The 27792-nt window shown below is 45.4% G+C and overlaps 1 protein-coding gene across 1 annotated transcript in view; it reads left to right on the forward strand.

Annotated features, from left to right (window-relative positions):
- The window catches only part of MEMO1 (mediator of cell motility 1), a 226173-nt gene that overhangs the window by 19446 nt on the left and 178935 nt on the right, over nucleotides 1-27792 (forward strand). Inside the window, 2 exon segments of the mRNA XM_029593942.1 lie at nucleotides 16523-16604; nucleotides 24381-24449. Of these exon segments, the coding sequence (XP_029449802.1) occupies nucleotides 16523-16604; nucleotides 24381-24449 (151 nt within the window).

Genomic DNA, 27792 nt, shown 5'->3' on the forward strand with positions numbered 1-27792 from the left:
TGCTGGATATGGATTGAAAGTGAAGTGTGCATTGAAAGCCACATTAACTATCGACAAATATTGAATAAGCCTAATAATTGGTAATACCTATAGCCTATGAACTCTCTGTTAATTTTACATACTCTTACCCACCCATGTTTTTTTTTTGTTTGTTTTTTTGTTTTGTTTTTTAATTTGGAGATGGCAGCCCTCCATCCTTCCGCTCCGTGAAGGTGGAACACTGGCCACTGGCATCCCGCTCAGTGAATGCCTCTGTGGCTACTGCCACTCCGTGCAGTGTTTTGCTGCCGCCTCTTTATACACGTCCTCTAGACCTGATGGATCCACATTGTTTATCCCATGCCCCTTTGAAGTCCTTCACAGTTTTGGACTTCACCACTTCCTCCTGAAGGGCATTCCAGGCATCCACCACTCTCTCCATGAAGAAATACTTCCTGACATTGGTTCTTAGTCTTCCTCCCTGGAGCCTCAGCTTGTGACCCCTGGTTCTGCTGATTTTTTTTCTGGCGGAAAAGGTTTGTCGTTGTCTTTGGATCGTTAAAGTTTTTCAAGTATCTGAAGGTCTCAATCATATCACCCCTGCTCCTCCTTTCCTCCAGGGTGTACATATTCAGATTCTTCAATCTCTCCTCGTATGACATCCGATGAAGACCCTCCACCTTTCTGGTCGCCCTTCTCTGTACCGCTTCCATCTTGTCTCTGTCTCTTTGTAGATACGGTCTCCAGAACTGAACACAGTACTCCAGGTGAGGCCTCACCAAGGACCTGTACAAGGGGATAATCACTTCCCTTTTCTTACTCTATATTCCTCTCTCTATGCAGCCCAGCATTCTTCTTGCTTTTGCTATCGCCTTGTCGCATTGTGTCGCAGACTTCATATCATTAGACACTATAACCCATGGTACAGCTATCTCTTATGCCTTTCGATCGAACCTCCGATTTGACTACTGGATCGACCAGATCTTTTAATTCAAGAGCCCGGCGTGCTCCTTCACCCGCTCCACTCGTCCCTCCATCTGACTGCATGGAGATTGAACAGACACAATTGACCAAGGTGTCTCAGCTGCAGCCCAAATGATTCTTCTGGAATCCAGAAAACCATCAACCAGGCGCAGTTATAATTTCAAATGGAAGCGTTACTCTACCTGGTGTACAGCAAAGGGTATTCCACCGATAGACTGCTCACCGGAATTACTCATGGACGATCTCCATTCCCTTTACATGACAGGCTTGGCAACATCATCCAGTAGAGTTCATCTGAGTGCCATATCAGCCTACCACAGGCAAGTTAATAATCACCCTGTCGCTGGACATCCTTTGCTATCTCGCTTTATCAAAGGCTTAACACATCTTCGATCGCCAGTTGCTAAGCCACCGGTTCCAAGGGACCTCAACATACTGCTAGAACAACTCATGCTTGCACCATTTGAACCATTGGATTCTGCACACATCAAATACCTCACATGGAAAGTTGTTTTCCTCGTAGCAGTAACGTCCTCAAGACGGGTTAGTGAACATCAAGCATTAGTTCACTACAATCCATACCTGCAGTTTTACTACGACAAAGTGGTACTCAGAACTCATACAGCTTTTCTGCCAAAGGTAGTCTCTCAGTTTCACCTCAACCAATCCATAGAGCTTCCAACTTGCTTCCCAAAGCCTCATTCTAATGACAGGGAGTGCTTATTACACATGCTGGACTGTAAACGTGCATTAGCATATTACAAGGAAAGAACACAAACTGCTGCTCCTGCATCTCAGCTTTTTGTCTCCTTTAACCTGAACGTCTTGGGCTTACCTGTAGCCAAATGGACCATATCCAGCTGGATTTGTACAGTGTATCCAGTTTTGTTATAACAAACAGAACTTATGCCTCCCTTCTATTCCCCGTGCTCATCAGGTCAGAGCCATATCAACTTCAATAGCACATCTCAGGAATGTGCAGCCAGTTGACATCTGCAAGGCGGCCACATGGTCGTCTCTTCATACCTTCACGTCCCATTACTGCCGAGACAAACAGCAGCGGATGCGAAGCTAGGACAAGCAATACTGCAGGCTTTCTCAACTTAACATACTCGACTACCACACTTCAATGATCACGCAAACTTAATGCAACTCTCCTAACACGTGATCGGGAGCTTTGGACTCCCATGACAGCATGGCTAATTCAGCCCTGCTATCAACGGGAAAAAGCAAGTTTGCTTACCGTAAACGGTGTTTCCGTAGATAGCAGGATGCCCTCCCTGGTAGTCTCCTTCTATTCAACTACGCTTAAGCTTAGATACAGACTGAGGAGAATCTGTTACTTTCCTGCGCGGGAGCACTCACACAGCCGCAGAGACTGAAAACTCTACACTCTGCTTGGTAAAGCTCCGCCTCCCGGGCCCTGATTGGCAGTTCCCATGACAGCATGGCTAATTCATCCTGCTATCTATGGAAACACCATTTACGGTAAGCAAACTTGCTTTTATCTGTATTTAATTTAAATTATATAATTTTTGGCTTGAGCTGTTTAACTCTTTATCATCTTTCATATTTAGAAAGTAGTTAAGTTTCAATTCCAAGTTACAGTATTAAAGTGGAAACTTTTTTACTGAAGCTACCACACAAGTTTAGGTACTAAGGAAGAAAAATCAAGAATATGTATAATTCTCAGTTCTTGTAGTATATCTGTTTTCACGATAGCGAGGAATTAGCCCAGAATTCAGTCTTTCAATTCAGTAGATGTTTTAATGAAAAAAAAGATAGAAAAACAAATTTTGCCGAGTATAAATCAGTTTGTTATATGAGCTTTTTCTCAGAAAAGATCATATGGGGTAAGCATAGTTTTAGCGAAAATGTGACTGTTCCTCAGTTCTTTACATAAATCCTGATTTGACCTTTGCACTGTTCTAAACATGGAGATCACATTTTATAGTAAGGCAGATGGCAGAAAGTATAACCATATTTATGTGGGCAGTTTTAAATTAATGTCTCTGGTATTCATATGTATGTATTTGCACATACACATTTCCATATTTTGCTCTGCTCTGTGGCTTTTTTCACATTATGACATTAACTGCCTGTCATTTTAACTTAAAACAATTTAGCTAGAATTTTTTTATACTAGTGTAAACCACACTGTATGTGATGATCTACAATAAGGTTCTCGTCTTTTGGTTTGGGTGATGGATCAATATAGACTTCACCATATGTTTATTTAAATCTGATATACTGGCTTGTCATGCAAGACCTCAAGATGGTTTACAGAGTAGAAATTAAAATACACAATATCCAATTCTCCAGTAAGCAGTGTGAAATTCATTCCTTTTTCCTTGGTCATCTTGCAAATCTTCAGTTACAAATGGCTCCAGAGACTGGTCTCCTTTCATGTCCTGATAAATCCACAAGAACTCTAGAGTAAAATGACTAATTCTGTTTTTGTCAGCATGTGAAAAATGACTTTTATAAACAGTTAATTCTGATGCCTTTTTTTTTTTTTTTAATAAAGCAGGCATACTATTCTTAGTTATTGTTTGATCACCATTACATTTTAGCTACTTTTGCACTAAGTGCATTTTATTACATTGTACTTCTGAAGGCCCTGTTTCAGTTGGTATTTGGATTCTTTCTAAGCTGCTTAGTTTGTGAGGAGAAATCTGATCCTAGTAAAGGTACACAATTTCTATTAATCTGCAACACCACTGCATCTGCAGTTGTAGTTATTGCTTTCAGATGCTGTAGGTTAGAGAGGACTGATTTATCAGCCAGGTGTCAGTTTCATTCAGACATCTGGGTAAACTCATTGTAGCTAAACCAGATATGCTTATGTGTTTTCATTGCAGTATACTTGACACCGATATAACAAGATGCTTTTAACGTGAGCTCTTGGTAATAAATAGTATTTCCTTCATGTAAAACTTTATCCTTCCTCCACCATCATCAAAGCAATCCTCCTGATCATTGTAGCAATATTCTCAGACTTTTCATAACATGTATTAGGGGGAGACCCTTGATGTGTTAGGCCCCCTTCCTTGTATAGCGGCTAATAATCCTGCATGCCACTTATTTGTTTTAGATTATAATCCAAATAACCAGATAGTATCTGACAATGAGAAGACCAATGTACCCCTAGTGGTTAACTTTCATCTAAATTAAATTAAAATGTATGATGGTGTCTTTCTGATGCTAACTCAAGATGTATGAGATCTTTGGGTTAGCTGCATGAGGCTGCTCTGTGACTTGCGGCTCATGTCTGCTCTTTTTTTTTTTGATTAGGTTTTTTTTTTTTTTAATTGAATGTTTTTCAATGTATTATGACATGTATTTTTCATGTTAAATTGGCAGTGCTTTCAATTCAGTTTTGGTCAAGTCTGAGTGAACCATACATTGATTATCTCTCCCACTGTCTTAAGACAGGGGCTCCCAGCCTTCGTTCTCCTTGACCACAAACAGGTCTGCTTTCCAGGATTTCACAATGAATATTCATTATTAATGTATTTATTTTTTTTATTTATTAGCTGCCTGGTGACGAATTTAGGCAACTTACAAGGTTACACACACAATCCATAAAATACGAAAATAAGTAAAATGATACAATTTAACATGTCAATTACATAAACATAGAAAGATAAAATGCTAAAAACAGATAAAATTCAGGCAGTAACTGAAATTAATAAATAAAATGAGGAAGACACAAAGTTTCAGGCAAATGCTAAACGAAACAACTGTTTTCAACTCGGCTTAAAAGGTTTAGAGCACAAGGTCAGATGCAATTTAGCAGGTAGCTCCAGAAAACTGGAGCGGTTTTCGAAAATGCGCTCTCTCATGACTCCGTAGAGGTACACAGCATATAGCAGGAACATCCAGTAGCTCCTGCTGATATGATCGTAATGCAGGGGTGGGGTTATACAAGTGAAGCATGGCATTAGCCCACGGAAACGAATCAAATGAGATCATCTTGTGAATTAAAATGGCTATCTTATATTTTATACAATATGCAATGGGTAGCCAATGAAGGCCTGCCAGAATTGGAGAAATGTGTTCCTGAATGTTGTTCTCAGTAATTCTGTAAGGTTTTTAGATACTTTAACACAAAATCTGGCAATCCAATAAAGGTAAGATGAAAGCCTGCACCACTGTGCAAAAATCTGATGGCTTTAAAAGTGGATTAAGGCCCCGTAAAACTCTTAATTTAAAAAACCCACTATGCACAATAGTGTTGATTTGAGGCTGAAAATCACAATGAATCAATGAAAATTCATATATTTTTCACACATTGGGCTACAGGGAGTAAAGTGCCAGCCACAGAAATTGAAAAAGAATATGAACCAGATGATTTTCTAGTTAGTACAATCAATTCGGTTTTAGACACATTGAGTGCCAACTTATTATGAGACATTAAGCCTTTAATAGCATTGATGCAGATTGAAAGCGATTCACAAGATTCAGCACATGATGAAATTTTAATGAAAAACTAGATGCCACCATACAGTCTATACCCCTCAGAAATGCCAGATGATGATTTGCAAATGGGTGCTAAATGAATAACAAGGCCCACAATGCAGATCCTTGTGGCACTCCAGAAGTGATATGCCAATGTGAGCATTGACGGGCCGATACAGTACAGTGCGCTCCAACGGAGCGCACGGTTAACCCGCCATTGGACACGCGTTTTCCGTTACCCCTTAGTCAGTAAGGGGCCAAAAACGTGCTTCCAACCCGCCAAACCTAATAGCGCCCTCAACATGCAAATGCATGTTGATGGCCCAATTAGGTGTTCCCGCGCGATTCAGAAAACAAAATGTGCAGCCAAGCCGCACATTTTGCTTTCAGAAATTATCGCCTACCCAAAGGTAGGTGCAAATTTCTTCGGGCACCGGGAAAGTGCACAGAAAAGCAGTAAAAACTGCTTTTCTGTGCACCCTCCAACTTAATATCATGGCGATATTAAGTCGGAGGTCCCAAAGGGTAAAAAAAGTAAAAAAAAAAATAAAAAAAAAAATTGAAGTCAGCTTGCGGCTGTCGGGTCGAAAACCGGATGCTCAATTTTGCCGGTGTCCGGTTTCCAAGTCCGCGGCTGTCAGTGGGCTCGAGAAACGACGCCGGCAAAATTGAGCGTCGGCTGTCAAACCCGCTGACAGCCGCCGCTCTTTTTGCCTGTTTCTACCGCCGGGCCTCATTTAAATACTGACTCGCGTGCACAGGCGAGTGGCCTGTTCGCCCGCTCTCCTGCAGACTTTACTGAATCGGCCCATGAGTTTGTAAACAAACTTGCTGAGATCTTCCAGCAATTATGTTAATTTTTAGATTTTGGTTACTCTGAAAACTGGATCTATTTGTGGTTCTTTAGGACCAAGATTGAGAACCCTTGGTCTAAGTAATACAGCCAGTTTATTCACTTCCATCAGTGTCTACACCAATAGAAACATACTTTCCAGAATAATTGTTGAGCATCCAATTTAAATATGACCAATGAAATTATTAGAATGCCAAGGGGTCACGGTATAAGAGGGAAACAGACTTTGGAGGAAATAAGATATAACTCTTTACTAGGAGGGTAGTAGATGCCTGTATTAAGCTACCAGCAATTGGAAGACAGAATTTAAGTATGCTGGCAAAAGATTTACAGGATAGCAAGCGAGGTTGAGATGAAGCAGAGGGAATTGGATGTTGGTTTAAGTTTGGGAATTTATATACTTACCTTCTTAGAATGGTAGAGGAGGAAAGAGCAAAAAAAAAAAAAAAAAGAAACTTGCATTATTCTTCAAAATGCGTTATGTGGTTAGAGCAGTGGACCTTGAACCAGGAAACCAAGGTTCGAGTCCTGCTGTCGCTCCTTGTGACCTTGAGCAAGTCACTTTACCCTCCATTGCCACAGGTACACTTACGGGCCGATTCAGTAAAGTCCACTCTCCCGGCGCGCGCACAGGCCACTCGCCTGTGCGCGCAATACAGTATTTAAATGAGGCCCAGTGGTAGAAACGGGCAAAAGGAGGCGCTAGGGACACTAGCATGTCCCTAGCGCCTCCTTTTTGACAGGAACGGCGGCTGTGTTGACAGCTGACGCTCAATTTTGCCGGCATCTGTTCTCGAGCCCGCTGACAGCCACGGGCTCGGAAACCGGACGCCGGAAAAATTGAGCATCCGGTTTTCGACCCGACAGCCGCCGGCCGACTTCAAATTTTTTACTTTTTTTTACTCTTCGGGACTTCCGACTTAATATCGCCTACCTTTGGGTATGCGCTAATTTCTGAAAGTAAAATGTGCGGCTTGGCTGCACATTTTACTTTCTGAATCGCGCGCGAATACCTAATAAGGCTGTCAACATGCATTTGCATGTTGAGGGTGCTATTAGCTTCGGCAGGTTGGACGTGCATTTTCCGCCCCTTACTGAATAAGGGGTAAGGGAAAACGCGCGTCCAATGGCAGGTTAACAGTGCGCTCCGTCGGAGCGCACTGTACTGTATTGGCCCGTTGGATTGTAAGCCCTCTGGGGATAGGGAAATACCTACAGTACCTGAATGTAATCCACTTTGATGCACTGAAAAAAGTGCGAAAAGCGGAATATAAATAATCTAAATAAATAAACGTGCGCGTAAGATGCCTTAAAGCATGTGATAAGCACCATAATGCATGCCGAGATGCAAATTTTTGTAAAGGGGTGGGATTTCCACAAAAGTGCATGATATTGCACAGTTTTAATGCCGAAAATAACTACACCTTTTTCAATAGCGTTAAGCTGTGCGATATCATGCGTTATGCCCATAACGCAATTTACGAGTTTTTTTTCGCAAATTCTGTTTTGGGCATTTTTAGGCTGGGAGAGAGAGCCTCTGGGGATGGCACCATAGTAAGCAGCTATTTATGCTACTTTAGGAGGCCCATTAAGTAATTCGAGGTAAGGTTTAGGTAGGAGTGTAGGGGTTAAGAGCCACTTTTACATGCAAAATGAGACGTACGAACAGAACAGTTACCCAGGTAGAGAATCCATCAAACTAGGTTGAGAGAACAATGTACAATTTCCTAGTGTGTAGCAGATTGACTCGGGACCAATGGATATAATGTACTCCTGATAGCAGTTGGAGACGGATCAGATTTCAATCTGACGTCAGCCCTAGTACATATACCCCTGCAGGAAGTGCAGCTCTTCAGTATTTTTGTGTCTCCATAGCAGTTCGGGACTCTATGCGTGCTAGCACAGCGTTAGAATAATTTAGCAAAGAAAACCAAAATAAGAAATCTTACCTCTACAGACGAGCCCCGCTCTCCTGCGGTGACACCCATTGGCTCCCTCCCCCAGTTGAGAATTCCCGAGGTGATTTCCGCAATCCCTCGGAGGTAAGCCTCAGCCCGGTGGACGACCCTCGGCGGGGACCTAGCCCCCAACATTGGGTGAGGTTGAGAGGCAGCGGGTGCAACTTCGAGCGTGGCGGTGAAGGTATTTTCCCTCTCCCCCCGCAGCCGGAGACCGCCCGGAACGAGACCGGGAAGCGCCGAGACAAGGTAAGATAGAAATCTATTTAAAAGTCTCTGGTCTCTGAAGCTCGAGGAGTCGCACAGGTCGCCAGCCGGGACCAGTGCCACTGGGTTGATCTGCCTTCGGTCAGATCTGAGGGTCCTCCCACGTGGAGATCCTCCGAGGTGGTCGCCATATTGTCCGCGTTGTCGCCGTCACCATCTTGATCTGTTCGCCGCCCTGTCCGCTGCCCCGAGCCGTGCGCACAAATATCTTGTCCACACAATGTTGCACGCCCAAGTACCGTGCGCACAAGCAACGCGCATAGCCATGCGCTTACTGTGCCGGGTGCATAACTTCAATCTGTGCGCACAACAGCGCCCACATCTCCCTGAGCGCGTACCAATCCTAAGTGCACAACCTCGACGCACCGGAGCGCATAACTAAGCCCCCCGGGCCCTGTATTTTACGCGCACAAGCCATGGTACCAACGGAAAAGAAGCTCAAGGCTCAGGGTCTTTGCCAGCATGCCACATTAGAGCTGCACAGCATGAGGCCACGACCCTGTGTGTACAGTGCAAGGAGGCCCTGGGGGATCCAGCCCATGGCCCTCCCCAGCCGCTACCAGGTTTCGGCTTCTCAAACAATTTGCCGGCCCTGGCGTCTCCCAGTGGGACCCTCCTTCAAATGGGGCTCCCCAGGGACACAGCGCCTCTTAATTTAGACCCAGCATCTTATCTCCTGGGTGGAATTCTTCAAAGGTCTGCATACCTTCGTCCACATGCAACCGGGGCCTCCGATAATACGGCCACAACCTCCGCCAGAGGACCTCAACATCCTGGGACCCTCTATGCCCAGGGAAGTGATTCCACTGCCCAGAAGCCCCACCTTCGGAGACATGGACAACTAGGATGAGGAATTAGAACCCCTGGAGGAAGGGGAACTCCCCCCAGGTACAGAGCCCCACCAAACCATGAGGCGCTTCTTCACCAAGGATGAGCTTCAGACCTGGTCACACACAGCTTGAAAGAGCTCGCTATCCCGGGCACAAGTGCCTCGGGGAAACCTAAGACGAATCCCCTACTAGAGGGACTCAGTCAGACCTCCCGTCATTTCCCACTATTACAAGTCATCCAGCAGCTAATTGACCTGGAATGGGATGCCCTGGAGACTACGTTCAAAGGGGGGCATGCCCTGGCAGCCATGTACCCTCTGGACCCAGCTGTCAAAGACCTCCTGGCATGTCCAAAAGTGGATGCCATGGTCTGCGTGGTCTCGAAACACACTACTATCCCAGTTGAGGGAGGAGCAGCATTCAAGGATGCTCAAGACAGACATCTAGAATCCATCCTCAAAGTCTTTTGACGTCTCCACTATGTCTCTACAGATCGCAGCCTGTTGTGCCATGGTGACACGCACCTGCTTATTACAGACCAGGAACAACACTCCTGGGGAAGCCCTGAAACCAGCAGTATCATTCCTCATGGATGCCGCTTCTGATCTGGTGTGCACTGCAGCTATAGGAGTGTCATCAGCCGTGGAAGCCAGAAGACAACTCTGGCTCTGAAGCTGGTCGGCTGACGCATCTTCCAAAACAAGACTCACAAGGACGCCCTTCAAGGGAACCCTCCTGTTCGGAAGCAAACTAGAGAAACTAGCCACCAAATGTGGCGAGTCCCCACTGCCGCGGCTACCGGAGGACAGGAATAAGAGAAACCAGCGACCCTTCCCCTGAACGTCCAGGGGCAGAGGATCACAGCGCTTCAACCCATACAGAAGCACATATCAAGCGGCTCGCCCCACTGGCAGGAGCCAGTCCTTTTGGAACAAGCACAACAAAAGGGGATCCAGCTTGGGCCCAGGCCCCAGCCGCGCACCCCACAATTAAAATCAGCTGACCCTTCCAAAGGAAGAAGCCATAGGGGGCAGATTTGCCATATTTTACCAAAGATGGGTCGAGAGAACTTCGGATAAGTGGGTCCTAGCCATCATTCGAGAGGGATATTACCTGGATTTCCACCACCTCCCTCCGGACAAGTTTGTGGAATCCCTCTGCCATGACCCTTCCAAGAGTATGGCAGTGGAAGCAAACTGACCAGATTGCTAGCCTTAGAGGCTATAACACCGGTGCCTCCACAACAAATAAATACTGGACATTATTCCATCTATTTTATCGTTCCCGAGAAAGAAGGAACGTTCTGGCCCATCCTGGACCTCAAGTCTGTCAACCGCCACCTTGATTCCTCGCTTCAACATGGAAACCCTACACTCTGTAATAAGGGCGATACAACCGGGAAAGTTCCTTACATCCCTGGACCTGTTGGAAGCCTACCTACACATTCCAATCCATCAAGAGCATCCGTGTTTTCTACGCTTCACGATTCTAGACAGTCACTACCAGTTCCGGGCACTACAATTCGGGTTAGCCACAGCACCCTGGACGTTCACCAAGATCATGGTGGTAGTTGCAGCAACACTGAGGAAGGAAGGAATCTTCGTACACCCTTATCTAGACGATTGGCTGATCAGGGCGAAATCCCCACAGGAAAGTCATCAGACTACCAACAGAGTAAAAACTCTACTGGAGAGCCTCGGGTGGGTGGTCAGCACAAACGAGCTGTCTGCAGCCCTCCCAATCTCTAGAACACTTGGGAGTCCGGTTTGACACTAAACAAGACAAGGTCATCCTGACACCGACAAGGAGATCAAAACGGATGACCCTGTTGAGCGAGCTTCGTCCCACGGCATGGGACTACCTCCATGTCCTCTGCCTTATGGCATCCACACTGGAAGTAGTGCCATGGGCAAGAGCTCACATGAGGACCCCTACAGCGCTCCCTACTGTAACGATGGAATCCGCTGTCCCAGAACCTGTTAGAATGTACTATAGTACACTTACTCCAAACGTACTTATGTGCTTACATGTAAACCGTTGCGATGGTATATAACTTAGCGACGGTATAGAAAAGACTTTAAATAAATAAACAAACTACACCGTACGTCTTCAGTTCCCGGACAAAGTTTGGACCCAACTACGATGGTGGCTACAAGAAGGCCATCTGAGCCAGGAGTGAGACTGTTCTCACCAACCTGGATCCTGCTCACCACGGATGCCAGCCTACGAGGATGGGGAGCACACTGCCAGGAGCTAACTGCCCAGGAGCAATGGAACATCAATCGCCTAGAAGCCCGGGCAGTCAGACTAGCCTGCCTATGGTTCGGTGAGACTCCGAGACAAGTCAGAGTAATGTCTGACAATGCCACAACAGTGGCCTACATCAACTGTCAGGGAGGAACCAGAAGCCAACAGGTGTCTTTGGAAATAGACCCTCTAATGTCATGGGTGGAAGCTAACCTTCAAGAGATCTTGGCCGTCCACATCACAGGAAAGGACAACGTCGCTGCGGATTACCTCAGCAGAGAAAGTCTAGACCCAGGAGAATGGAGGCTGTCGACCACAGCATTCCAATTGATAGTAAACCGTTGGGGAACACCAACCGTGGACCTTCTGGCAAACCGGTCCAACGCCCAAGTGCCCAGCTTCTTCAGCCGCAGATGGCTGAAGAAGTCCCAGTGAATCGATGCCCTGGTATAGACCCAGGGAATCAATGCCCTGGTACAGACCTGGCCACAGGAAACTCTATTATACGCCTTCCCACCGTGGCCCCTATTGGGCTCAATCATCCACAAGATAGAACGCCACAAGGGACCAGTACTTCTAGTGGCCCCGCACTGGCCAAGAAGACCGTGGTATGCAGACATGCGAAGGCTGCTGACAGGGAGCCCCCTCCCGCTACCGCCACACAGGGACCTGCTCCAACAAAGGCCGATCCTCCACGAGGATCCAGCTCGATTCTCTCTTACGGCCTGGCCATTGAGAGGACTCGCCTGAGGAAGAGCGGATACTTGGGGGCAGTAATTGACACCCTGCTTCGAGCACGCAAGTTCTCCACATCCCTAACATACATAAGGATTTCGAGAGTATTCGAAGCCTGGTGTAAGGACCGTGACATCATTCCACGCTCAGTCAAAATTCCTGCGATTTTGGAATTCCTGCAGAACGGACTACAGAAGGGATTGTCTCTCAACTCCAAGGGTACAGGTGGCCGTATTGTCATGCTACGGAACCAAGAGTGAGAGCGGCAGCCTAGCCTCTCACCCGGATGTCTCCCGCTTTCTGAAAGGAGTCAAGCAGATCCGATCACTCCTAAAGTGGCCGGTGCCTCTTTGGAACCTCAACCTGGTCCTAGATTTCTTAGCAGGAGCCTCCTTCAGACCTCTTCGCGGCCTGTCTCTCAGACTATTAACATTGAAGACAGCCTTCCTGGTGGCAGTCTGTTCGGCCCATCGTATCTCCGAGCTACAAGCACTGTCCTGCCGGGAGCCGTTCCTCAGACTCACCCCGGGAACCATCCAGTTACGCATGTTCCCGTCCTTCCTCCCCAAAGTGGTTTCTCACTTCCATCTCGCTACCATCACCAGAGCATAAGAATTTGGAAGAGTCTCGCAGTGTACGCCACCTCAACGTCTGCAGACTCCTAGTCTGATATTTGGAAAGATCGGAATCCGTACGAAAGACGGACCATCTATTCGTCCTTCACAGCAGGAAGAAGCGGCCTCGCGAGCATCCATAGCCCGCTGGATCAAAGAAGTCATCAAGGCGGCCTACATAGAAGCAGGCAAGCTACCACCTTTACAAGTCAAGGCCCATTCCACTAGAGCCCAGGCAGTGTCCTGGGCGGAAACCAAGATGCTGTCTGTTGGCGACATGGTCTTCCATCCACACCTTCTCCAGGTTTTACCGCCTGGATGTTCAGGCTCGAGAGGAAACAGCATTTGCAAGGGCAGTACTAAGTGGGCCACAGGCAGCCTCCCACCCAGTTCGGGAGTAGCTTTTATACATCCCATTGTTCCTGAGTCCATCTGCTGTACGCTAGGAAATGGAGAAATTACTTACCTGATAATTTAGTTTTCCTTAGTGTAGACAGATGGACTCAGCATCCCACCCACGGCTGCCGTTATTCATGGAATTCTCGGGTGACATCCCAGAGAGCGAGTGATTCATGGTTAAGCCATGCTTTCCTCCAACTAGAACACCCATCCTACCGGGTGTCGATGTTTCTCGGTTGAGGGCACTGGCGGTCTCCAGCTATAACCAGATCAAGTTAATCAAGTTAACCAAGTTATTCAGTCATGCATATATCCACAATTGCTTTTTGAGGAGAATACTGAAGAGCTACACTTCCTGCAGGGGTATATGTACTAGGGCTGATGTCAGATTGAAATCTGATCAGTCTCCAATTGCTATCAGGAGTACACTATACCCATTGGTCCTGAGTCCATCTGTCTACACTAAGGAAAACGAAATTATCAGGTAAGTAATTTCTCCAATGTCATTGTTGTGTGAGTTTCCTCACTCCGAAGGACATCAAATCTTCACAAGAGTGTACTGTTCTGTTTGTTCATCTCACTCTGCATGTAAAAGTGGCCCCTAACCCCTACACTACTACCTAAACCGCACCTTGAGTTACTAGGTGGGCCTCCTATAGAGAGAGAAATGACTACTACAAGGGCATTGTAGATAGACTGTCTCTGTGTCTCTAAGTTGGGTTTATCGCCCCTTTTTCTTAGCGTGGGCGTTATCACTGCATTACTGATGAACCTAGGGGTTCGTTGGAAAAGGAGCAATACTGTTAGTACCAAAAGCATCTTGCTGGGCAGACTGGATGGACCTTTGGTCTTTATCTGCCGTTATTCACTATCAGGCCGATGGAATACAGTGTGCTCAGCTGAGTGCATGACTTTACTGGCACTTGGACGCGTATTTTGAACACGTGTCCAAAATCCTTCATGCAATAAGGGGATTAGCTCATCCAAAATGTGCGTCCAAACAAGTGCAAAGCTAATAGTGCTCATCACATGTAAATACATGTTGATGAGGCTATTAGGTATTACCCCGATGCAAAAAAAAAAAAAAGTGCCCGACTCGTACATTTTTACTCTAAAACATTAAAGCCTGCCCCGGAGCACGATAAAATCATATACAGGCTGATGCAACATCCTGGAGCCCTGGATGTTGCATCGGGCCTGTATGAGACTATATCATGCAAGTAGTCGAGCTGGTATGGCTGACAACTGGGATATAACCTTATCTGGGGCAGTGTAGATGGCAATAACTTGGGAGACTGGGTGGGTCAATTGGTATTTGTTTGCTTGTTAAATTACTATATAAAGGATAGAAATCAGCCCACTATTGAATCTGTTGTTTGAAAGCTGTAGTCTTGCACTATCATAATGTCAACTTTTATTTTGGCATGTATATAGCACCCTGAACTACAATGTTATACAACAAACTATAAATAGGTAGGAATCCTTTACTCAAAGAATGTAGAGGTTGATATTCGGCATCCGTTTGTATTTATCTGGTAAGTGGTGCAGTTTGAATATTTGCCTGTGTTAAACGGCCACTATTTAGCTGGATAACTGTTTATCTGGCTAAATTAGCCAGCTAAGTGGCGATATTCAAACTTATCCAGCTAAGGCCTATATTTATCAGAATGCTATAAATATAGCAAAAATAGTGCCTAGGATTAAAAAAAAAAGGGGGGGGGGGGGGCTGGTGGTGGTGGTGTATGGTTAGGCTAATTTCCCAGCTCCCCACATCAGTAATTTCCTCAAGCTGCGATAAATTTATTGCACCAGAGATTATTTTTGCATTGCATGCTGATAAATCCACCGCAGGTGGGTTACTGACCAAAAAGGTTTTTATTGCACAGGGTGGAGAGAGAGAGACTCTATAGAGACCAATATGTAACTTTACTATTGATACCACTGTAAGAGGGGGGCACTTCTAGCTCAGGGTGGTGTAGGTTGGGGGGGAAGGCCAGTTTTACATACACAGTCAGAGGTACGAATCGCAAAGTTGATATTGCTGAAGATTTTCTGTCATTTGGCGTGCTGAAAGGTTAAAAAAAACTGTCAACTTTGCAGTTCATACCTCTCACTGTGTATGTAAAAGTGCCCCCTCTTACAGTGGTATCAATAGTAAAGTTACATATTGCGTGTGCTGTCGGTGGCATGTGCGATAGAAACCTTTTCGGTCGATAACACACAGAAAAAAGGTCTAGTTATGTCTGGATTTAAAACCTGCGTTTCTCTTATTGCATTTGACATTAGGAGCTACTCATTACCATTAACTCCACCCAAACACTTCCCTCTTGCATACCTAATGTGACATTAGGGCCTTAATGCAAAATGATAAATGACCCTGCAAGTTAGCTGGGTAAAACTTATCCAGCTAACTTCTACATAGCTTGGTATATTCAGCAGCACAGCCATGCCACTGAATATCCTTCCTAAATTAGTCAGATATATTTATCTGGCTACCTCAGTTGGATAGAGGCTGAATACCTACCTACCTACCTCTTAGAATCTAAGCAGATACCTGAGGCAACAGGAGACTGACTTTTTCCTAAAATCACAGTAAATGAAAGTGCTAGAAGTAGGATTTGAACCTCAATCTCGTGGTTCCCAGCTCATGACTCTAATCAACAGGCCCCACCCGTGCTCTAAATGGTTTCATCTTTTTTATGCTTTTTTGCTTTTTAGTGAGCCTTAGTTTGCTAGTTCTTCAGATATGTTATCAAAATTACAGTAAAGATTATAATAACATTAGAAGCACAAGCACACATACAGTTTGAGCGAAGAAAGGGGGGGAGCTCTCTTTGAATTATAAAGTATTTTAGTTAAATATTACATTGACTTTTAAACATGATAAAGTATTTTCAGGGGCATGGCTTTTTTTGTTTTTCGTTTTGTGGAATACAGAGAAAGTTAATTTTGTGTGAGAACCATTTGATTCTTGAAATAGAATTTGGTTTTGAATAATGTTATATCTTCTCACAGCAATCTCTATTAATTGCAGTCTGAGCCCTAAGGCCTAAGCCTTTGTTGGGGGGAGGGATGGATTTGTAATTCCCTCGCAGGTTTGTGAGTGCTTGCATTCAGAAGTTTCTGGAGGCTGTAACACAATCATGATTTGCTTCAGACTGTTTTAAGTGGGGTGTTTTTTTTTCTGTTTTGCAGGACCCCAACTGAATGCACAGTTAGAGGGCTGGCTTTCCCAAGTGCAGTCCACAAAACGACCTGCTAGAGCCATTATTGCACCGTAAGTTGGAAATGCAGTTTCTCTACATGTTTGATGCAAATTTAACTTATCCAAGGACTGCTGGGATGCTAAAATGTATCCTGAAACAAAAATGGTGTGTAAAAATACATCCTCTTCCTTTCACATGTTTGGTGTGGATGTCAATAGCAAGAAAACCAAGCAGTCAAACTAAAATCATTTTAAGGATTTTGTGATTTCAGGATAGAATCCAGCTGATGCAGAGAAAGTTGTTTTGCTTATAAGCAATAACATACACAGGGTCTCTTATAACTATGGACCAACATTTTCTTTATTTTACATGTTTAAGGCATAAGCCAAATTTCTAGGAAAGAACACAAGCAACAATGGAAAGTGAAGTATTTATTTTAATGGACATATTGTCCCTACTCATCATAATGGACTTTCAGTGGCCTACTGAAGTCATGGCTATTCAGTTTTTTTAATGAGATGGTAGGAAAAGAATTCAGTCTATAAAATGGTGCAAGTCTGATATGGAAGTTACAGAACAGGGACATGCATGGAACACGTTCTCTCTTTTACGGAATGACTTTGAGCCCTGTGAGGTTACTAAGTAGACCAGAATCTCAGCAGCAGCACTAGTTGGAGTAACTTGCATCTTCTCGTCTGGCCTGGTTTTGGACATAGCACCTGCCTAGGGTGCCAAACTTTGAAGGCATCTAATATGTGAAATCAAGAGGATACTGCTTGTCTTTGCTTTTGGGCTTGTGCTGGCACAGCTTCAAAGGGATGCTGTTGTAGCTCTCCCTGTGGGCAATCTGTCCCTGCTTTTAGACTATTTCTCAGCATCCAGTCAGATGAATCCAGAACAAGTGGGTTATGTATCTCTACCAGCAAATGGAGACGGTGCAAACTGATGTCACAATATATATACCCCTGCAGTGACATCAGCCTGCCAGTATTCTCCAACTCCAGCAGATGGTGGACGTGCATCCTCCCTACTGGGGATTGCTTCATTTTGTAAAAGGAGAATTAAGGATATTACACTGCCCCGCTGTCCTGTGGTGATACCAAAAAGTCCCTCCCTGAGTTGAGAATTCCTGAGGTGATTTCTGTGGTCCCTCAGATGAGTGCCTTGGTCCGGTAGCTGGGTTTTTAGCCAGCATGGACTTAGCTGCTTTAGCAGCTGAAAGGCAGCGGGTGCAGGAAGCTGAGCGCGGTGGTGACGTCATATGCCCTCTCTCCCCCACAGCCGGAGACCATCTCTGTACTCAGCCAGGTAAGGCTGAGCTAAGGCAAGTTTAAAAAAAATAAAATATATATATACCTTCGTCCACATGCAACCGGGGCCTCCTATAATACGGCCACAGGCTCCACCAGAGGACCTCAACATCCCGGGTCCCTCTATGCCCAGGGAAGTGATCCCACCACCCAGAAGCTCCACCTTCGGGGACACGGACAACTCGGATGAGGATTCAGAACCACTGGGGGAAGGGGAACTCCCTCTGGGGACAGAGCCCCACCGACCCATGAGACGCTTCTTCACCAAGGACGAGCTTCCAGACCTGGTCACACACAGCTTAAAAGAGCTTGCTATCCCAGGCACAAGTGCCTCGGGGGAACCCAAGACGAACCCTCTACTAGAGGGACTCCGTCAGACCTCCATTTCCCAGTATTACAAGCTATCCAGCAACTAATTGACCTGGAATGGGATGCCCCAGAAACTACGTTCAAAGGGGACCGGGCTCTGGCAGCCACGTACCCTCTGGACCCAGCCGCCAAAGGTCTCCTTGCATGTCCGAAAGTGGACGCCATGATCTGTGTGGTCTCGAAGCGCACTGCTATCCCGTGGAGAGAGGAGCAGCACTCAAGGATGCTCAAGACAGATGTCTGGAATCTATCCTCAAACAGTCCTTTGACGTCTCCGCTATGTCTTTACAGATCGCGGCCTGCTGTACCGTGGTGACATGAGCCTGCTTAGCACAGACCAGGAACAACACTCCTGGGGAGGCTCTGGAACCAGCAGTATCATTCCTCGCTGACGCCGCTTCTGATCTGGTACGCACCGCAGCTAGAGGAGTGTCATCCGGCGTGGCAGCCAGAAGACAAATCTGGCTCCGAAACTGGTCGGCTGACGCATCCTCCAAAACGAGACTCACAAGGATGCCTTTCATGGGAACACTCTTGTTCGGAAGCGAACTAGAGAAACTAGCCAACAAATGGGGCGAGTCCCCACTGCCGCGGCTAGCGGAGGACAGGAATAAGAGAAACCAGCAATCCTTCCCCCGAACCTCCAGGGGCAGAGGATCACAGCGCTTCAACCCATATAGAAGCACATATTGAGCGGCCCGCCCCACAGGCCAGAGCCAGTCCTTTCGGAACAAGCATAAGAAAAGGGGAGCCAGCTCGGACTCAGGCCCCAGCTGCACCCCACAAGGAAAATCAGCCGGCCCGTCCAAAGGAAGAAGCCATAGTGGGCAGACTTGTCCTACCTTCCAAAGATGGGTCGAGAGAAATTCGGACAAGTGAGTCCTATCCATCATTCGAGAGGGATATTACCTGGATTTCCACCACTTCCCTCCGGACAAATTTGTGGAATCTCCCTGCCACGACCCTTCCAAGAGGATGGCAGTGGAAGCTACACTGACCAGATTGCTAGCCTTAGAGGCTATAACACCGGTGCCCCCACAACAAATAAATACTGGACATTATTCCTTTTATTTTATCATCCCCAAGAAAGAAGGAACGTTCAGACCCATCCTAGACCTCAAGGCGGTCAACCATCACCTGAAGATTCCTTGCTTCCGCATGGAAACCCTACGCTCGGTAATAAGGGCGATAGAACCGGTTGGGCGGTTCTATCGCAGCTCTTGTTTGTGTTGACCACCCACCTGAGGCTCTTCAGTAGAGTTTTGACTCTGTTGGTTGCCTGGTGGCTTTCCTCCGGGGATTTCGCTCTGATCAGTCAATCGTCTAGATAAGGGTGACGAAGGATTCCTTCCTTCCTCAGTGTTGCTGCCACCACCACTATGATCTTGGTGAACGTCCAGGGTGCAGTGGCTAACCCAAAAGGTAGTGCCCAGAACTGGTAGTGACAGCCCAGGATTGAGAAGCATAGAAAACGCTGATGCTCTTGATGGATTGGAATGTGTAGGTAGGCTTCTGACAGATCCAGGGATATAAGGAACTCTCCCGGTTCTATCGCCCTTATTACTGAGCGTAGGTCATCCTGACACCGACAAGGAGATAAAAAATGACCCATTTTCAAGCCCTGTTGAATGAACTTCGCCCCACAGCATGGGATTACCTACAAGTCCTCGGCCTCATGGCATCCACACTGGAAGTAGTGCCATGGGCACGAGCTCACATGAGACCCCTACAACGCTCACTACTATCATGATGGAATCCACTGTCCCAGAACTACACTGTACGTCTTCAGCTCCCGGACAGAGTTCTCGCCCAACTATGATGGTGGCTGCAAGAAGCCCATCTGAGCCAGGGAACGAGACTATGCTCACCAACCTGGATCCTACTCACCACGGATGCCAGCCTACGAGGATGGGGAGCACACTGCCAGGAGCTAACCGCCCAAGGACAATGGAACGAAGAAGAGTTGAGATGGAACATCAATTGCCTAGAAGCCCGGTCAGTCAGACTAGCCTGCCTAAGGTTCGGTCACAGACTCAGAGACAAAGCCATAACAGTGGCCTACATCAGTTGTCAGGGAGGAACCAGAAGCCAACAAGTGTCTCTGGAAATAGACCTCCTAATGTCTTATGTTTCTTATGTTTCTTATGTACCCAGTTTCTTCAGCCGCAGGCGGGAACCCCGGTCCCGGGGAATCGATACCTTGGTACAGACCTGTCCACAGGAGACTCTGTTATACGCCTTCCTGCCGTGGCCCCTATTGGGCACGATCATCCACATGATAGAACACCACAGGGGACCAGTACTTCTAGTGGCCCCGGACTGGTCAAGAAGACTGTGGTACGCAGACATGCGAAGACTGCTGACAGTGAGCCCCCTTCCGATACCTCCACACAGAGACCTGCTCCAACAGGAACCGATCCTTCACGAGGATCCAGCTCGATTCTCTCTTATGGTCTGGCCATTCAGAGGACTCGCCTAAGGAAGAGCGGATACTCGGGGGCAATAATTGACACCTTACTCCGAGCACGCAAGTTCTCCATATCCCTAACATACATAAGGATTTAGAGAGTATTCGAAGCCTGGTGCGAGGACCGTGACATCATACCACGCTCAGCCAAAATTCCTGCGATTTTGGAATTCCTGCAGAACGGCCTACAGAAGGGATTATCTCTCAACTCCAAGGGTACAGGTGGCCGCATTGTCATGCTACGGAACCAAGAGTGAGAGCGGCAGCCTAGCCTCTCACCCGGATGTCTCCTGCTTTCTGAAAGGAGTCAAGCAGATCCGACCACCCCTGAATTGGCTGGTGCCTCTTTGGAATCTCAACCAAAGAGAAATCTGGTCCTAGATTTCCTAGCAGGAACCTCCTTCAGACCTTTCCGTGGCCTGTATCTCCGACTATTAACACTGAAGACAGCCTTCCTGCTGGCAGTCTGTTCGGCCCGTCGTATTTCCGAGCTACAAGCACTGTCCTGCCGAGAGCCGTTCCTCAGACTCACTCCGGGAACCATCCAGTTACGCACAGTTCCGTCATTCCATCTCAACCAAACCATCTCGCTACCATAGCCAGAAGAGCATAAGAATTCGGAGGAGGCTCGAAGCCTACGCCATCTCAACGTCTGAAGGCTCCTAGTCAGATACCTGTAAAGGTCGGAAACCGTACGAAAGATGGACCATCTATTCGTCCTTCACAACAGGAAGAAGCCAGGGGAAGCGGCCTTGTGAGCAACCATAGCCCGCTGGATCAAAGAAGTCATCAAGACGGCCTACGTAGAAGCAGGTAAGCCACCGCCTTTACAAGTTAAGGCCCATTCTACTAGAGCCCAGGCAGTGTCCTGGGTGGAAGCCAAGATGCTGTCACCCGCCGAGATCTGCAGTGCGGCGACATGGTCCTCCATCCACACCTTCTCCAGGTTTTACAGCCTGGATGTTCAGGCTTGGGAGGACACAGCATTTGCAAGGGCAGTACTAAGTGGGTCATGCCCAAAAAACAGGAAGGAAGTTAGTCTAGCAAAGCCATGAGGAATATAAAACAAAAAAGCCGAAGTCCTCAGAAATATTTTGTTAGAGGCAATATTCCAGTGAATGCCCGACTGAAGGCCTGAGTTTCGCCCGACCACGGGCTGCTTCAGGGGCTGTTCATGACAGAATATGTCAATTGCCAGGAAACAGTACAGTTATCTCATACCTATCTCATCCATTAATGTGAAATCATTAAAAGAGGAAGTTTTCCAATTTGTTTATGAGGACACTTCAAAAATTGCGTAACACAGGTATATTCAAAATTGATTGAAATTGCTCCAGATTACATAGTGTTATGCTTTAAAACTGAGGAATGGTTGTCACACTGCAACGTATACTTGACACTGTTATAATCAATTTTGAATATACCTGTGTTACGCAACTTTTGAAGTGTCCTCATAAACAAATTGGAAAACTTCCTCTTTTAATGATTTCACATTAATGGATGAAATAGGTATGAGATAACTGTACTGTTTCCTGGCAATTGACATATTCTGTCATGAACAGCCCCTGAAGCAGCCCGTGGTTGGGCGAAACTCAGGCCTTGAGTCGGGCATTCACTGGAATATTGCCTCTTTAATAAAATATTTCTGAGGACTTCGGCTTCTTTGTTTTATATTCCTAAGTGGTTCATGGGCAGCCTCCCACCCGGTTCGGGAGTAGCTTTTATACATCCCATTGGTCCTGAGTCCATCTGCTACATGCTAGGAAATGGAGAAATTACTTACCTGATAATTTCGTTTTCCGTAGTGTAGACAGATGGACTCAGCATCCCACCCACGGCTGCCGTAACTCGTGGACTTCTCAGGGGACATCCCCGGGAGCGAGTGATTCACGGGTAAGCCATTCTTTCCTTCATCTAGGTAACCCATCCTACCGGGTGTCGACATTTCTCTGTTGAGGGCATTGGTAGTCTCCAGTTATAGCCAATTCAACCGGTTCAAATTAATTAAGTTAACAAAGTTATAAAGTTAATCAAGTTATTCAAATTATTCAGTCATGCATATATCCACAATGCTTTTCAAGGAGAATACTGAAGAGCTGCACTTCCTGCAGGGGTATATGTACTATGGCTGACGTCAGATTGAAATCTGATCCGCCTCCAACTGCTATCAGGAGAGCACAATACCCATTGGTCCTGAGTCCATCTGTCTACACTAAGGAAAACGAAATTATCAGGTAAGTAATTTCTCCATTTTTCACAACTACTTCTCCCTCCACTTTAATCTTTAGTCTAATTGTCTCACTGCCTTGATTCCCCTGCAATATTTCCCCTCCCTCCTTAACCTTTTCCTCACCACTCTTTCAGCCAACGTTTTCTATCCTTTCAACCTCCTTCCTCCCTTTCCATTTGAGATCTTTTCTCTCTGAGCATTTGACCTTCCACCCTTCCATTTGCTTTTTTCCACCCCTCTCTTCCCTCTGACACATCGTTCTTACTTAGTTTCTCTAATACTTTCTCCCCAATTTCTTTCTTAGAAGTCTCCTCACCTCTTCCTGACCTCCAGAAGATACAGTAGCTCCTATGTTTTTGGGATATGGGACACAGCAACAGTAGTCCCTCCCCAACAGGGCTGCAGGACACTGCAGTTTCTGTTTTGTGGGATTAGCTCCATTAGGGCTATGTGTTGCAGTAGATCAACCTCTTACAGGTCTGAGATCATAGCTTCTGTACAATCTACTGTTGGGAAAACTGCCATCTTCTGCCAGGTTGGCTACAATCATATAAAAGACTTTGCACAACAACTATTGCTATAGAAATCTAAAATTGCATAACTCTGGACAAAACCTGGGAAATCCTGCAGTTTGATTTTGAATAGGCACCAATCTCAATTCTGAGCACAAAGATGAATTTAATCTTAGCCTTGGGATAAAACTAAAAAATGCATAAACAAGTTTCAGAAATAGGAGGAAGTCACATTCATCAGAGTTTCAACACCATACAATGTCTGTGTCAAGAGCTATTAACATATCTTAACAGATTTTCTCTTCTTGTAATATGTCTTGGTACAAAGCTATTGACAGGGCTCCTGTGTTTTCCACATTGTGAGCAGCTCACCATTTGGTTGACAAGTTGTGGCCAACTGCAAAAAAAAGGAGAGAGAGTATTCAATTATTAGCCCTTGATACAAAGAAGGTATATATTGAAACCTATAAGAGTGAAACTTTCTACTTGTGAAGGTTTATTTACACGTTTGTATTTTTGTCACCAGAAAGTCTTTGGACTTTTTTGGGGCCTATCTAAAAGCAAGCTGTTTCTTTGCTGTTTGCTCAGTTTTTCACATTTGCTTTGTTTCATTTCCCTGTAATACACTTTTAATAGATTGGTTGTTGTGCGGATCTGTGGTCTGCCATGGTTTATCATTTTTGACCTTTTGACCTGTTTTCTGCTTTATGAAATATGAACATGGCTTCTGTTCATACCTAAGAATTGTAAGATAACTGCATAAAGATGTAAAAGATTAAGCATAAAGTATCACTTCTGCAATTAAGTGGATTGATATCAAATTATTAATTTTTGCAATATTGCTAAGTATACAATATATAGTGTTGTGAATTTGGGAAAATATCACTAATTATTCCAAATGCTTGATACGATTCTTTAAACTGGCATTAGTAAAATTAACATTTTGTTGTATTTTACAGCCATGCTGGATACACTTACTGCGGATCCTGTGCAGCTCATGCTTACAAACAAGTTGACCCTTCTATCACGTACGTACTATTTCTTAGGAAGGCATCTTACATAGTTATTATCAAGATAGTTGATATCAGGCTCACTTTTCCTTTCCCTTTCATCCTTACAACTATTTCTTTCCATGTGCTGTCCAGCTTTGCATGTACCCCTGAAACTTTTCTCTTGTTTTTGCAAACTCTGGTCCCTATTTAATTAGATGCAAGTGTAAAAAAAAAAACAAAAAATGCTGCACTTCAGCACACATTTTCTCCACAGACAAGCAGACATAAATCAGCATTACAAGAGGATGATGTCATCTGATGGCATTGACATGGACCCAGCTCTCTGTAAAAGATTTTCTCCAAGGACAAACAAGATGGCAGTCCTCATACATGGGTGACATCATCTGAAACAGAAATTTGATCTCAGAGTTTCTAGAAATGAGTATGCCCTTCTGGGCACGTGCAATATGATGTACTAATGTATTCGTCAACTACCCTAAGATCACACTTTGAACCCATCACTTGAATTGGAATTTATAGTAGCACTGCTAGACACATCTCTGGCAAGAATCTTTCCCCCACAGGAGAGAATTATCAAATTGATATCTGCAGTGAAGAGGATAAGAACGAGTCAGCAGGCATCAGCATGGGAAATGTACAAAATGTCATGGCATTAACAGTCCATGTTGCTCCTTTGGCACGTGTTCACATGAGAAGAGTCCAATGGACCCTCATATCGCAGTGGGATCAGGCCACACAGGACAGCATATCACCCAGCCTCTGAAGGACTCCCTGTCTTACTGGCTGATCTGTTACAAACTGACCAGGGATATATCCTTCCCACTTCCTCCAGTTCAGATTGTCCTAACTGTGGATGCATCCAATCTGGGAAGGGGAGCCCCATGTAGAGGGACTCTGCACCCAGAGCCTTTGGTCAGCTCAGAAAAAGCTTCATCATTTAAACTTCTTAGAGGTAAGAGCAGTTCAGTACATGCTGATAGATTTCAGAGCTAGGTGGGCCAACAAAATTGTCCTTGTCCAGACAATCAACTAGCGATGTTCTACATCAACAAGAAGGGAAAAACAAAATCATACTTTGTATCAGGAGACTGTGCAGATGTGAGATTGGGCCATCTCTGAGAATGATCCTCAGAGCCACATATCTGGCAGACGAGGAGAATGTCATAGCAGACAGGCTGATTTAGATCTTGGAACCCCCAAATGTTTCGTGACAGGGGGCTCACCCATGGTATATTTGTTTGCGTCCCCTCTGAACCGAAAGATCCCGCTCATCTTCTCTAGAAAGGGGACTTGAGGAAACCTAGCCTCAGATGTCTTTATTCTAAATAGGGGCAAGGGTTTTCTGTACATGTATTCTCTAATTCCTCTCATCACAAACATCTGGTTGAAACTCAGAAGAGAATGCTCTTTTGATTGAGACAGATTTGGTTTTCAGCCCTGCAGGAGACTTCCATCAGAAATACAATCAGTCGGGGGAATTCCTCAATTCTCATCACTCAAGATCGGGTGCTGTTGTGCCATCCCAACATTGGGTCCCGATCCCTCACAGCCTGGATGTTGAGAGGGTAGCTGTACAATCCTTGAATCTTTCTGAGGATGTGTCTCCTGTTTTCTGGCTTCCAGGAAGGACTCCACAAGGACAGGGTGGAGGAGGTTTGCCTTTTAGTATGAGGGAAATGCCCTAGATTCTTCCTCCTGTTTGACACAAACGTGTTTATTATCTCATACAGTTTTCAGAATCAGGTCTTAAGACCAATACAGAGTTAACATAGTGCAATTGGCACTTACCACTACCATGTAGTAGGTAGACCCATCTCTGCACAGCCTTTAGTTGTCAGTTCATATGGGGTTTGCTTTGCTTGAAGCCTCCCATCATGTCCCCCACTGTCATGGGACCTCAAGGTAATATTGACCCAGCTGATGAAAGTGTCTCTTAGCTTTCAGGCTCCTGTGAGCTGAAGCACCTGACCTGAAAGGTCATGTTTTTGGTGGCAGTTGCTCTGGCTCGCAGAGTCAGTGAGCTCTAGGCCCTAGTGACTTATCTATCTTTTACTAACTTTTTTCACAATAGGGTGAGTCTGTGCATGCATCATAAGTTTCTTCCTAAGGTGACTTAGCCAGTCAATCGAATTTCCAATATTCATTTCCAGCCATATATCCACAAAGATGAATAAGCACAACCCAGTTTGGTCTGCAAGAGAGCTTGGCATTTTTTTTTTTTTGGAGTGAACTGAAGCCCTTAGAAGAGGAATAGCCAACTCTGGTCCTCAAGAGCCACAAACAGGATATCCATAATATGCATGAAATAGATTTGCATGCACTGCCTCCATTGTATGCAGATCTATCTCCTGCATATTCATTATGGATATCCTGAAAACCAGACCCATTTGTGGCTCTGGAGTTGGCCACCACTGCCTTAAAAAGTCCACCCGGCTTTTTTGTTTCTTTTGACACCGACAAATTTGGAATTGCTGTTGCTAAATACACACTATCAAGTTGGCTAGCAGATTGCATTTCCTCCTGTTATGCCCAGGCAGGCCTGAATCTGATGGGCCATGTCAAGGCTCATATTGTAAGAGACATGGTGGCATCGGTAGCTCACCTTAGATTAGCCTCCATGGAGGAGATCTGCACAAGGCTGTGACGTGGAGTTCTTTCCATATATTCACATCATACTGTTTGGACATGGACTGTATGTTTGGCTACTCTGTCCTAAATAGTCTCTTTGAAGTGTAAAATCCAACTCCATCCCACCAGAGCCCATTATTTTGGTTTCAAGCTGCTACTAAAAAAAAACCAAAACAAAAAAAACCCCAAAATGGCTTGTTGCTGCACAAAATAATGTTTATTGTTGGCATTGTTATGGGGTTTTCCCCTTTTTTGTTTAAGGAAGTCTGTAGTTGGGGATTTCTCGTATGAAGGCTGCAGTCCTGCTTGGCTTCGGAGAAAGCAGAATTACTTATCCCTAATGGGTGTACTCCAAGAACAGCAGGATGTTGGTCCTCACAAAATCTTCCTGCCTCCACTTGGAGATAGTTTATCCAGGTCTGAGCTAAATTATAGACCAAAAGGGACATCGTGTGGATAAAAGGCTGCCCCTAAAAATAAGTGGATATACTCGAATATCTCACACCTAAAAAGTTTCTTGCATCACAGTTGTAAACTGGTCAGTGATTAAGAACATAAGAAAATGCCATACTGGGTCAGCCCAGCATCCTGTTTCCAACAGTGGCCAATCCAGGCCATAAGAACCTGGCAAGTACCCAAAAACTGTCTATTCCATGTTACCATTGCTAATGGCAGTGGCTATTCTCTAAGTGAACTTAATAGGAGGTAATGGACTTCTCCAAGAACTTAT

This window comes from Rhinatrema bivittatum, chromosome 3, assembly GCF_901001135.1.
Source record: "Rhinatrema bivittatum chromosome 3, aRhiBiv1.1, whole genome shotgun sequence".
Taxonomy (NCBI): domain Eukaryota; kingdom Metazoa; phylum Chordata; class Amphibia; order Gymnophiona; family Rhinatrematidae; genus Rhinatrema; species Rhinatrema bivittatum.